The 14,512-nt window shown below is 36.7% G+C and overlaps 1 protein-coding gene across 2 annotated transcripts in view; it reads left to right on the top strand.

Annotated features, from left to right (window-relative positions):
* The window catches only part of INVS (inversin), a 106,290-nt gene that overhangs the window by 36,297 nt on the left and 55,481 nt on the right, over positions 1-14,512 (top strand). For both annotated transcript variants that reach the window (XM_086609157.1, XM_086609156.1), the window contains exon 4: positions 11,894-12,067. In XM_086609157.1, the coding sequence (XP_086465283.1) occupies positions 11,894-12,067 (174 nt within the window). The remainder of the gene's footprint in view (positions 1-11,893; positions 12,068-14,512) is intronic.

Raw genomic sequence — 14,512 nt, 5'->3', positions numbered from 1 at the left:
AGTGACAATATTTTTCACCTGCTATGTTTAATGAAGAATGATTAATCCAACTGTTAAGATTTATGGATAAAATAAAATTTCCTTCCCTATTCGTGGTTTACGTATCAAAATCATATTTATTATGTCAAAGATAGGGAAAAAAGTTGTTTAGAACTTGTCTGTGATTCTAATTTTTGTATATTCTTGATGTAGCATTTGAAACTTAAAATATATTAAAATGTATTAATGTTTAAACATATGCAAAATTTTATAAAAACTTTGTCATGAGCTTATTTGCTCAAATAAGCATATTCTGTATATTGAAGTTCTATGCCAATATAACACGTGATAACCAGAGAGACAGCCTGCTATTTTGATAGCAACTTTATTCATTTTAACTAGAAATTGAAGTTCTAAGTAGCTCTATGGATTTTTTTTTTCAGGAAATGTTTAAAAAAAAATTACTGATATTCAAGGAGTGCAGTTATATACGTTTAAAGGGTAGCTATTGTAACCAGGCAGTATTAATTCGGTTTCAGTGTATTAGAAACCAACAAGTTTCATTATTTCATGCATAAATAATTTTTCAAAACATAAATGTTGTTAATTTATAAATCTAAATAATTCTTAATTGCAGATTAATTAATATATCTACTTGTTAGTCTCTATTTTAATAACTTTTCTTCTGAAGAATCCTTTTCAGATTTCTGGCAGTTAGCTGATAATATAAGCATATCAAAATACTCTTTTTCATATATGGATTTCATTTGCTTTTGGAACAGTATTCTGTTCCTCTATATATCAAATTAGAAGTGTGATAGTCATGGCTTGTGTTTTTGTAAGTGCTTAGTTTGTTAAAGCTCCTAAAACTGGCAGGTGGTAGTGACAGAAAGTCCTTCATATGCTCCATGTCATTCAAAGTTGTTTCTGATGTTCTGAGAAGATGCTTCTTCTCAAAGGCATACTAATACATGAAACAACCTCTAAAGAAAGAAAATGCACAGCCTCTTTTCTTTCCGAAGTTATTAAAATTCTCAGGTTTTGAAAATTTGTGACCAAATTGATCTGTGGGGTGAAGCATCCTCCCTTCAGCACCTACTCACTGGAAAGAGAGTGAGTAGGTATATTTATGTATATAGAAAGATTATCTTCTGTAAGATGGAGTAGGTCAAAGACAGCAGTTTCTACTCTGTGAACATAAGCAGGTTAAATTCAGTTGCCATTTTCATTTTAAAGGGAAAGCTCATGGTTATATTTATCTTTTAAAGGCTTAGCTAGTAATTAAGGAGTTCAAGGTTTTTTGACTTTCACTGCTTCTTGAAAGCATCTGACAGCAAAGAGCTGTTCTCAAATTTGACTGTGACATCTGTGCTAACCTGTCAGCAAAGCATGCTAATGTAGTGCAAGGTGGGTGTTATATTCTGCTTGGGTTTTAACCTAAATCTAAATGACTTTCATGTTGTTCGTATTTCACCCCAATGAGTGTCTGAGTGCACAATACAGTTTAGTATTTGTCAATGTATAGCTTTATACTGACTTTAGAAACGCACATGTCGCTGTTAAAAAGTGTGGACAATTCTGTGTTTCAGACATGAGCAAAGATTAAATCTCAAATCCAACTTTTAAAGAGTCCTGATTTTAAAAGGTTTAATACCTAATCTGACTGTTAACAAATCATAGCCATCTATTTCACTTTTTTTTGTTATCTTCGAATAAGAACTAGTATATTTGGGGCAGAATATGCATCTCTGGGAAAGGAGATCAGTGGCCTGGTATGCTAAATTTCCATGCACCTTTTCAGTTCTCATTCTGCCCCAAACGGGGTTTATACCAAAGGAACAGTGTACATGAGTGAATATGTAGGTAATAACCTATGATACAATTTGTTTTCCTGCTCTCAAGCTGTTGTTATGTATCCAGCTATACTTTCTTAAATATGATTTATGAGTTTTAAGAGGAAAATTAAAACATGAATAATATTTAAAGACAGTAATAAAACAGTAAAAGTATAACCCCTGCCCATACTACGATTGGTGTAGTATTAGAAAAGCAGACCTGTTTTATCTTTTCAATTAATTCAACTGTAGTAATTTGCGATTTTCGGTTTGCGGAAGAGTAAAAGTAACTGAATTATATATTATATTCCTATGAAGAAGAGTTATTGATAGTTAAATGGTCTCTCTTTTCACAAAGGAATACTAAGAAAATAGTGCTAAAACGACTTACATAAGTGCTGCTTAATTAATAATGAATATATTTCAAAAATCAAAATTTAATAGGCTAATAAATTATTAAACGATGGTGGGATGTATAATTAGCAGATCGCCGAAATCTGAAATGGCGGATTTGCTGCACTGTTACTCCTTCTCTGTTGCCTTGGAACTCACTCCTTTAAACAGGTTGACCTTCGCGCTTCTGCTTTTGTGGGGACTTTTATTTTACCACTTGCCTGCAGTCTTCTGTGCACTTGCTGGCCAGGCTTAGGTACTGCAGTCCTCTCTCTCAGGGGCTCTGGTAAATAGTTAATGCCTAACTTTGATAAATCTCGTCTTAACAGTAGAGAAACAGCTAGGGACAAGGCGCAAAAGAGTTTTAATCCATGAAACATTTTTGGGGAATCCTAACATTGCAGAATTTGGGGTAATCAATAACATTTTTGTATACTGGTAAATGATGTTTTAAATAGGAAGAAAAGTAGCTGGGAGAAGTAGCCTATTTGACCTCAGTAGCATGCAAGAATTTAAAATTAGTTTCTAAGGGATAAATATGTAAACATAAATAGAAAATTGGCTAAAATATGCACCACAATGACAGCAGTAGGTTCTTCAAGACTAACTGGATATTTTGCTAGCTGATTTTCTAGAAATAAATTCAACAGATTGCCTTTTTAGGCCTGTATGAAAGTATTTACTGTAGTGCTAGGTAGAAAATTGCAAGTTAAATTGGAAATTAGAGCACAAAATATAGGATTATGGTAAAGAATTCGATAATGAATTGAAAACAAATACAGTTGAAATATTAACTGTAAGATCAGAAGGAGTATGTTAGAATTCCTCAACAGTTGCACTTGACTCTAGTATTAGTCAATATTTTTTGTTAACAAACTTAGCATCACAAGTAGTACTTTTTCTAAGGATACTTAAGAGCAACAAGATTAGGTGTTATTGTCAGTCAGAGAGAATTGGAGTGTCTGGGATACCAGAAATATGAGAATACTGAGAATAATTGAAATGGTTGGAAATATAGTCCAAAATGCAAGTCTGTGTGCAAAGGTGGAGAGGCAGAATAATTTATTCTACGTATTATGAATTTATTATTTGAAAATTACTGAGAAGAATGTCGATGTGCTGCTTGATCAAAGAATGTACTTAGTTGATGAGAGAAATGCAGGTTTTGGTATATCTGACAAGATATTTGCACTAGCAAAGGGAAAGTATCATTGCCATTCAGTAAGCTACTTAGTGGGACCTGCTCTGATGTGCTCTGTAATCTCTGCTTGCTTATGTTCAAAACAAATGAGTCCAGACTAGAATGAGTGCAGAGACCTGACAATATTTTGGGGGGAATTCAGAGTTTATCCTTTGTTATTGAGATACAAAGACCAATGCTTGTTTAGGTTTTAAAACCCATGCTGTACTTTCATGGCTAGAAAGAGTGAAGTGTGTGGGTGTGGGTCTCTTAAAAACAAACAAACAAACAAAAACAAATAACAAACAAAACCTAAAAATCCCAGCCCAAAACTGAGAGAAATGGGAGAAAAAATCCAAAACACTGCAATTCCACTTAAAAGAAAGCTCTAGGAATTTTTTGAAAGGATTAGATGTCCTTACTCCCTGTGGTGAGAGAGGATTAGACTTAGTGATCTAGAGGGTCAATTTTAACCTTCAGTTGTAATTTGTGGTTTATCCGTAAATATTTCTAAGGCTTTCTGTTCTGCTGGAGGCATATGCCCTGACTGCATCTTCAGTGCTTGTGACTGTCGGCAATGAAGAGCCTTTAAAAACCACCTCCTTTGTAAGAGTCACTTTTAAATTGTTTTATGTTCTTGTGGTCTGTCTGTTCCCAGTACTGGGAAAGCAGGTATGTAGTTTTGAATTGGAGCCAAGGTAGCATCTTCACGGTTTAACAGCTTGACATTCTTTTTAATGACCCCTGCCGTGTTTACCAGGAGGCTATATAGGGATGCTGGGCTGCCTTTTCCTAGTTCTCTAGCAACCCTTACAATCGAATAAATCTTCACAAGCCTATTGGAGGTATTCTGAGAACTGAGTGTAGCTGTGCTGTAGCAGTCAGTAGTCAGCTCACGTGTGCTGCATTATAAATTATTACAAATCAGTCTTTTAAATCATTAAATATTTCACAAGGATTAGAATTGTTATGTTTTTTGAAAGTATGGTCTCAGCAATGAATAGGGAAATAAGCAATTTCTCTGTATGTATCCCTTTAATGCACTGATGACAAGCACATCTATGGATGTGCTTTTGATGCTTGGAGAGGTGCACGTATTCCTCTGACTCTTAGCCATACCTTGTATAGCTCAGTTTCTCTGTTTATAAAATGGTGTCATATTTATCTGCCTATGTAGTATGTTTTTAAAATCCAAAGACAAAAAGTGCAACCTCAGAGGTATATTCACACTACAAAGTAGGAAAAGTGGTTAGTCAGAGCGCAAAAGCACATGTTTATATAATGACCAAGTTAACCCTCCAAGGAATAGTGGGGATGAGAAGGGAAGTAAATTCTCGGAGTTCTGTTGCACATCAGCAGAATGTTTCTAGAACGCAGGTGAGCTCTTTAAAACAAGCTTGTATGTCTCTGAAATACTTGAAAGTTTGCTGTGCAAAGTACTTAAATGTCATTCATCATTATGTGTCCAGGATGATTTTATTTGGGGTTCTGCAAGATCTTCTTGATTGTTGGTGCATGATAAATGGCAATCTGGACTACAGTGAAACTGGTATGCTGTCAGTCATTTAGGATTTAGATGAAATGCTTCTATTTCCCCTTTCCCTTTATCCTTTCCGTTTATTTGAGAATCACATTTGGTGTAGGAGAGAAATACCAATTTACTGAGGCTGTAGCCATGTAAAATGGAAGTAATATAAGGAGAAAGAATATTAACAGATTAAGAGGGTTGGTTCCTGTTCAATTAATAAGTGTACTTGTGTCATGGTTTAACTGGCAGCTAAACACCACGTAGCTGCTCACTCACCCTCCCCCAGGGAATAGGGAAGAGAATTAAAGGGCAAAAGGGAAGGAGACTCGTGGGTTGATATAAGAACAATTTAATAATTAAAATAAAATAAAAAGGGGTAATGCTAGTAATGTATGATAATGATAATGATGATAATAATAATAATATACAAACAAGCGATGCACAGTGTAATTGCTCACCACCCGGTGACCAATGCCTGGCTTGACCCAGCAAGCCATCCCAAAACAGCTAAGTCCTGGAAGAACAAGAGGACCATAAAGACAGCGAGAGAAAGACAGAACTCTCAGAGTCCAGATAGAGAGAATCTAAGAAGAGCTCCAAGTCCCCCCGAACCCTCATCTATATACCGGGCATGACATTGCATGATATGAAATGCTCCATTGGCCCATTTGGCCCTCTATCCTAAGTCTAAATTCAAATAATAAGAGGAGTTGTGAGCCCTTTGGCACAGCCATGCTCCCTCCCAGCCTGTTGTGTTCCTGCCACTGGCAAAAACATGGGAAGCTGAAAGGTCCTTGGTATCTCAGCACCAACTATAAACATCAGTGCGCTATCAACATTCTTCTCATAACAAATCCCAGACTAAATCCAAAACACAGAGCTCTTCCAACTGCTAAAAAGAAAAAGTAACTCTGTCCCAGCCAAAACCGGGACAACTTGTCTTCTGTCTTTTGGTGTTATTCGTAGTTTGGAAAACTGTTTGGACCCTTAGCTGCTTAATGGCTATCCAGGAGACATCTGTGATGAAACTTAGTTTCTATATATGCACACTTGATGTTGTCCTGGTGATGATAATGACTCCTCCATTTCAGCTGGTGTTTTATTTTGTATAACAACAGTCAGTAGTGCAGGTTTTCACGTTTATGTGTTTTATATGATGTTACCTTAAATGTCCTTATTACTCTTAGAGACTTTGACTTTCAGTTCACAGAAAGAAAATTTTATACATTTTACAGGAACTGTACTCAGTTTCTTTTCGATTCTGAATCAGAAAAGCATCAGGTTTTAGAGGAAGTAAGATGTGCCTAGGAAGTATTAATTGCAGTCGTTCTTCTTTTATGTCCTGATAGCTGAGTAGTGATCCTAACTGCCATTGCTGGCACTGCTAGGCTTCTACCAAATGTAGCAGAGCGCTGTACATGACCTCTCTGATGGCAAGTTAAGCTGTCTGAGTCTCAGAGGGAACATGGATGATATCTTACAGTTGAGGAAAGAATATCCTGTCATCTGTTAAGGAGGTTAACACTCGTCTATGCCAAGAAATTTCTGGAAAAATCTTGCTTATATGAAGAATAAAAACCTTTCACAAGAAACAGGTTTAACTACAGCAATTTGTTGTTAGCTCTGTGGTAGTCTAAGATTCAGGCTTTAGCAATGTGTCTTAGAATGTATTAAATTATCTACTTGTATTGAAAAGGTAAATTTAAAAAAATCTATTAAAAACTCTTAATGTTTCTTATACTGCTAGATATCATGTGGGGAACAAAAATGTCTGCCAAAACCTCTATTTCATTTTGAGTGCTGGAATATTTGCACAGCTGCAGTTTTATGTTAGAGCTTTCTGTGTTGGGTTGGTTGGTCTATTGTGCTTTTACCAGAGAGCCAGCTAGTAGAGGTGGGTAACATTATTTAAACCTTCCCAACAGTAATAGAAAAATATGCTTGCTCTGAGTGTTGCAGTGCAATTGAACTGTCTGGAACAACGGAGCAGTAGGAACCTGTATCTGCCTATTTCTTTGGAGGAAGGCTGAAAACTGGCCCAGAAGGGCTTTAGATGTTAGTGGCTTCGCAGTGATGCTGGAAGCTGTCCCTTTCCCTATACTCATATGCCCATGTTACTCATGGCATGTTGCCTATGAACAGGAGATCACATACTACATCTCCTGTTCTCCACTAATTTGCTAAGGAAGAAGGGGACTGCCATTGATCTAAGGAAAGGAAAAAAAAAAGTTCTTTCCCTTATCTTCACACTGCTGAGTGAAGGTACCATGGGCCAAGTGCTGAGGACGTGTTTGAAACAGAGGCACTAGGCGACAGAGCAAGACTGTGACGGGCTCTGTAGAGTGGCATGATGTGAAGTGTGAGGCTAATGTTTTTAGTGCATTTGTAATACAGCCATCAGTAATTTCGGTATCAACCTATGATTAGAATCACTACAACACTGTTATCAGCACAGAACTCTTTTTTCTTTAGTCTTTCACTTAGGTGAAAGTATGGGGTGGAGGACCTTGGCTAGTTACCAGATGCCTACCCAGCTGCTTTGTCACTCCCTCTTCTCAACAGGCTAGGAAGAGAAAATAGGTTGAAAAAGCCACTTTAGATGGATGAAGCAATAAACACATTATCTTGTAGGGCCAGAAACGTAGGTAGAAAAGAGTTGACTGGCAATTTTCTGCTGGAACCTGTTCCTAGCAATAGAGTCATGTTGAAAATACTAGATAGTTTTTTTTCTGAGTGAATTTGCAATTTTGGGGATAACTCTTCCAATTTCAGGGATAATCTGAATTCTGGTAAATCCATTGATTCCAACTAAGATGTTTCTCCCAACACTCTTTTCTCTATTGAAACATTTATGAAAGTTTTTCTGATTGCTTAAGCTTGGGGTCCAGAACTTTCTTAGAAGTCATTACTTGATAGCAGAGCAATGATTGCATATTGAACTATCTGTCTACCAAAAAATGTATTATACTCCATTGCAGTTAGTACATGTGGCTGAAATTTTGAAATAGCAGAAATATTTCTTCTAATTATGCTGAAGCTAGTTCCCAACTGTTCTCTGAAACTGTGCTGTAGTTTGTATATAAAGTTGAGTCTTTGGGCTAAAAATAATTTTAATAGAATATGAAGGAATTTTAAGAATCAGCATTGGAGTAGTAAATTTTGGCTACCAGGAGCTGAGTTTTCTGTACCAGTATTTAATCCTGTTTGCTTATAATGTTTTCCCAGTATAACAGAGTCATTTTAGAGACTCTATCAAGGTTAAGAGACCATGGACTGACCCAAAGCACTTCATGCTGCCCAGGAATCTTAGCAAGCTTAAAGACTTGTTATACACAAGAATTTTATAAAAGTGAAGGAATTCGGCTAGTAACTGCTTTTCAGATGAAGCATATTTTCCCTCCCTCCGCCTAGTAAGACCTAAATTAAATCTGCCTTCAAGACATGTTGATACATTGCATATTCACAAACTTAAGCAGTAATCAGTCGAAGGTGGGGAATTTTTCCTTTGTCATTGATAGGGTTGGTTTTATTTTCTAACAAGTGAAATGAACACAGCAACATTCATGGTATTACTAAAGAAGAGAACAGCAGTCAGACGTAAGAGCATGTATAAGATCCTTACAAATAATGTAAATAAAGGTGTTTTCTGTAATGATATTTTTTAAAAAATCTTAAATCATTTACAAGAAACAGAATCCTTTGTGTTTCAGGAGGAGATTTATTACAAATTCATTTCCCAAGGAGAGGGATTTGTTGGTGGCTAAGCATGCAACTGAATAATATAGGAGTAACTGGTGGAAAAACGTGTAACAGCAAAAGTAAAACACAGCATAGGGAAAGAAACTCTAAAATAAAAATGCATGTTTCCTTAGTTTTATGTATTATTTTATCTTTGACTCTTCTTTTCAGCTGAATTAATTCAAAAAGCACAATATACTTGTAAGTCTTCCAATAAGTATCCATCAACAAGAGTAAATCAATTTTTTTTTTCTTTCATATGTATGCATGCACATTGAGCTGGAAATACTAAATACAAACCAAATGAATTGTCCTCTGTGATGGAGATAACCAGCTATTTTTCTTCCAAGACTAATATTCTTTCAAGTTATTCTGTGTTGTCTTCCCCAGTCTAATTCTCAACAGCATCATGATACATTGCAATTTTTTTCTGTTTTTTTTTTTTAATGAGTTTTGCAAATTCTTCTTAAATTACCTGTAAAATATAATGGCAATAATGAGTTTTCTCATCCCTAACTCTTTCCCAAATTTATCATTAATTCATTTTGAGTGTGTTCCATGTGGATTAGTAGCTGTGCAGACATTACGCTGTTCTGTGTCTCTATACTTCAGTGTGTGCCTTGATGCTTGTCTGTGTATTAAAGGGACAAAATTCCAAGGTTATGCTTTGCCTGTCACCCAGAAGAAAAAAGAGAATTAGTCAATCACTACTCGCTGTGAATGCTGTTGAAGAGTACAGTAGCCATACAGTCTCTGGCAAGAGAAGTTTGCATTTTCAGGCAGGTTTGTGGTAAGGTTGTTGGCACTTTCTTGTAGGTTTTCATTGAAAAGCAAGGACCGATGACAGTAACCTGTAGAAGCAGAAAGAGGTTATTTTATCTGAGCTTATTCATGATGTGCTTTCCCTGTTTTGTATTTTGAAATAAAATAGAGTAACAGAGGAAAAAAAAATACATGCATTTATTTTAGGCATACTTGGTGAAATCCATTCTGCCCACATAAAGCTCAACTCTTCCATTTTTGTTAGACAAAGATCAGAACAGTAATATATGTAAAATCTGCCCTTCCAATGTTTATGGCTGCTTTGAAAAAGGAAACTAGAGTATCTTTATGCCCTGGCACTGGATACTGTGGGGGCCTCTGGAATCCTTTGGCCCATCTCCACCGTACGTTTCTGCAGACAAAGTGATTTGCAACTCTGAGCCTTGTGATATACAGAAGTGCCCCCGTTCATTAGCACTGCTTGCACTTGTCTACATGGTTACCTTTTTTTCATTGTGTTTCCAAAGACAGCCTAAAGGGACTAAGTTAATATACAGGATTTATACAAGAATTGTAGCAGACTGAAATATGTTAATTTTCAGGTAGTTCTATAAGCAGAAAAATCCAAAGACATGACTTCTATTGATTTGAGCATCACCTTTCCTGTATACGTTGTCTAATAAAACTTCATCAAATGCTGCAGCTTTTCCATGAGTGGGGGGAATTAGTAAAATTTGTCTTCTCTTCTGAGCTTTCCATTTTCATTATATTTATCAGAGATTCATAGAATGGTCTGGGTTGGAAGGAACCTTAAGATCATCTAGTTCTAACCCCCCTCCCGTGGGCAGGGACGCTTTCCCCTAGATCAGGTTGCTCAAACCCTCATCCAACCTGGCCTTCAGCACCTCCAGGGATGGGGCATCCACAACTTCTCTGGGCAACCTGTTCCAGAGCCTCACCACCCTCATTGTAAAAAATTTCTTCCTTGTATCTAATCTAAATCCACATCTACCCTCTTTCAGTTTAAAGCCATTTCCCCTTGTCCTATCACTACATGCCCTTGTAAAAAGCCCCTCTCCAGCTTTCCTGTAGGCCCCCTTTAGGTACTGGGAGGCTGCTAGAAGATCTCTGCAGAGCCTTCTCCAGACTGGAGAACCTCAACTCTCTCAGTCTGTCTTCATAGGAGAGGTGCTCCAGCCCTTGGATCATCTTTGTGGCCCGCCTCTGGACCCACTCCTACAGACAGCTCCATGTCCTTCTTATGTTGGGGACCTCAGAGCTGAATGTAGTACTCCAGGTGGGGTCTCACAAGATGAGACGAGATCAATTATGGATAATCTATAATTATATTTAAATTGTCAATATGTCAAATTGGCAAAAACTACTATTTTGGACAACATTGAGAGACAGAAAGCAAAATTGTGAGACAGCACACTCCTTTCACTTTAGCAAGGACTAAAAGTTAGAGTGGGCAAAGAATAGGGGTACTTAAAACATGATCACACAAGCTAGATCCAGATGTTTTGCTTTAATGAGTTAATGCTCTGGCTGTTACTGGTCCTGGACTGAAAAATAACTGCTGAAGGTGATTTGAAAAACCCGGTAGACTTTGTGTTGAAGTGAAGTGCAAGCATCAAAATGTCATGTGTAGCATCTCTGTTACATAGAAAATAACCTCCAAGGAAGGGCAGTAGCAAATCAAGGCTGGCTATACCTTGAATCACTACAGCTTCTTCGTGATTACATGATTATATCTGTAATTTTTGACTGGCTTCTTCAATTATTTCAGAAATAAAACCAGGTAGTTTTCTTTGTGATCCACTCTTAGTTCTTAGTCACAGGTGCTTTTCTACATTATTTCTTTTGAAAACCTAGTAAGTCAGGGGTGTTCTGTATTCTAAATGTGTTACAAAGCTAGGTGTCCATCCGTTTATCATGCATACAGAAGATCAAAAATCATATACAATTCCCAATTTAAAATGTAAGAAACAATCACTTCTCCGTATATTTGTTATTCATTTGGATGAGTACATTTTAGCTCTCTGAATAATTCCCTGTTATTTTTCTTACTTTAATTTTGAAAATTGTCATTCTTCATATTTAGCTTTATTCCTCATCTGATAACTGTCTACCTTGCTGAAACCAGCACATATGGATCTTATTTCAGTTTTTACATGATGTTTGTTGAGGTTAAACTGGTAAGAAACTCTGACAATATTGCAGAATTTTCAATATTACTGAACCCTGTCTCACACACTTCACTAATGGAAGATATGTATCGAATATCAAGTAGCAAAACAGACTTAAAAAATCAAGAGTTCAAGTTTTTAACAAAAAATATTAATTAGATGTTTCCAAAGCTTACAGCTGTTTTGGTGTGTTCTTTTAGGCACTGTAATACAATAGTAAATCTGTCTAGACAGTATCGTCATTTGATATGATAAACTGGAATAAATATTTATATTCTTCTTTACCTAGGGAAATTACCGCTTCATGAAACTTTTACTGGCCCGTAGAGGGAACTGGATGCAGAAGGACTTAGAGGATATGACACCATTACATTTAACTACACGTCACAAAAGCCCAAAATGTTTAGCATTGTTGCTGAAACATATGGCACCTGGAGAAGTGGATACCCAGGACAGAAACAAGGTAAAATACTGCTTATTTTGAGATAACACTTGTAGCAGCTTTAGAACTTGGTGTTACATCAAACAGTTGTGTGTGGAAAAATTATTTCAGTCATAACAAACTTTTACTAAGTCTTCAAAATACTGGCTAATGCTGGTATTATAATGATAACCTTTAGAAATATTAGTGTTTTCCTGACAATTATGATGTAAAAGTTCATTGCACTGAGTTCATTGACATTCTTATTGAGAGTACATAGAATAATAGAGGATTCGAAAACCACTGATTTCAAGGTCTAAGTCTTTCTGTAACTTTGTGATCCTTGTTAGAATCAGGATAGCATGTGCTTATCTTGCTTTTCTTCCTTGGAAAATCTCTACATTAAGAATCATTTAATAAGAGTCACTAGAAACTTTTGTGCAAAAGACCTTCAAAGTATTTGTCAATACCAAAGGTGAGTTTAAAAAAAAAAAAAAAAAAATTCCTTTGATGCTGAGCTGAATGCAGATTTAGTGTTGATGGACATCTGTCCTAACACCGGGTGATCAATTTTGCCCTGCGCTGGGGCCACTGAAATGATGGTGATACTGACACAGCTGTCCATAGGTGCTACCTTTTAGAAATGTGTTGTGGGTTAGCTTTGGCAAGCAGCCAAATGCCCACCCAGCTGCTTTGTCACTCTCACCCCTCAACAGGATGGGTGGAGAAAATAGGTTGAAAAGTCTCATGGGTTGAGATAAAAACAGGAAAATTGATCACTATTTACTGTCACAGGCAAAACAGACTCAACTTACAGAAAATGAGTTTCATTTGTTGCCAATTAGAATAGTTTTGTATAGTAAGAAAGAGACAAAATTAGAACACCACCTTCAAACCACCAACAATACCACTACCTTTTTTTTCCTGACTCAACTTTACTCCTTCTCTTCTGCTCCTTTACTTTCGTCCACAAGGATGGTCTAAGAGTAAAAATAGTCTATGGAAACTAAATCTTATCTGGTCAACTGCCCTTTTTTATGTATCTCTATAAATAAATGGACAATTTTTAGAGTCTCCTAGTCATACATGTCTTTTTAGCCTGGGATAGAATGTGATGCCATTTGTCTGGAAGATTTTCTAACAAGGACAATAAAAAGTATCAAGTTGTTGTTATTATTATCCTCATCATCGTCATAAAATGGATCAATTGGCAGCAGAAGGTCTGCTATCAATGCACATGTGCTGTTGCTTCCCTGAGTGCATCATTTAGTGAGAGGGATGTGAGGATGAAGTCAAATGATGTTCTGGCATGAGACTTTTATTTGAAGCAGAGCACCAGTTAGTCACTTTGACATTTGTTTGTGAAGCTGCAGAAAGAAATAAAGGAAGGGAGAAAATGTATTCTTCGGAGCTTTACATTACTACCTTCTTAGAATAAAGTCCCTCAGACCAATTTTCTGTGTCTGTAGTGGCAACAGTTGCTTCAAAGGCCAGGAAATCTTCAGGCGACTTTCCAGGTATATCATATAGTGCATTTATTGTCATGAGTTGTGTTATGTCCATTTGCAAAGTCAAGGCATGCTCTGCCACATCAATAAAATTTCCAACCTGCTTCATAAGCACACTGACTTCTAAGAGCCTCAGGAAATAATCTACTGATGTTTGTTAAAAAGGGCTATCATTATAATGACCAGCCAGAAGAGATGATGGATCTTAGAAGGAAAGTGGTACAGTTCTTAAAACAACTGATTTACTGTTATTACAGAGGGGTACTGCCAGACCACAGCAATAGCACACTAACCCGTTTGAAAAGAAGGAATAGTTATTTGCGTATAGTAACTGTTTTTTTGAGGAGCTCAGATTAGTGTGGTCCTTAAGTTTGAGTGCTTAGCAATGCTTGATTTAAAACTGATGTGAAATGGTTGCCTCCATTAGCATTAATAGTAGGGTATGAGGAGGCATAGGACTTTCACACGTTCCTGACAGACATTCTAGGTAAAGAGTTTCTTGTGTTTCTGCATATATTTTTGAACAAATTTTTTCTGCAAGGATATAGTAACAAAAAGTGAGACACTGTGAATGTAGATAGGAAAAGGAAGACCAAAAAGCAATTACGTAACTGCCATTGGCAAGGTAGACATGTTATTCAGTACAACTGGAACTGTTGCTCATGATGGAGGTTTTTTAAGCATTGAGCAGGAAGGTCTGTCTTAGAATTTCTGAGTTATCTTGGAACTGGTGCAAAAGCTCTCCCCACCAGGCACTAATCTACCACTGATTCCAATGTGAGTGCCCTAACCAAGTGTATTTGGATCAGCTGATAACCAATGTACCAGCTTGGTAAGGCTGGTCTTAGTGGAAAACATCATTCCTTATGTCGTGTAGTGGGTTTTCATTCTACCACAAAAGAACATAGTAAGAGAAGGGGACTGGACTTTCTAGTGGTGTAACTGCTTAAACTCTGAAATTCTTACCTGATTTTATCAT

The sequence above is a fragment of the Tauraco erythrolophus genome, chromosome 3 (assembly GCF_009769465.1).
Source record: "Tauraco erythrolophus isolate bTauEry1 chromosome 3, bTauEry1.pri, whole genome shotgun sequence".
NCBI lineage: Eukaryota > Metazoa > Chordata > Aves > Musophagiformes > Musophagidae > Tauraco > Tauraco erythrolophus.
Note: the sequence above shows the minus strand (reverse complement) of the source record. Positions and strands in the feature narration are given on the sequence as shown.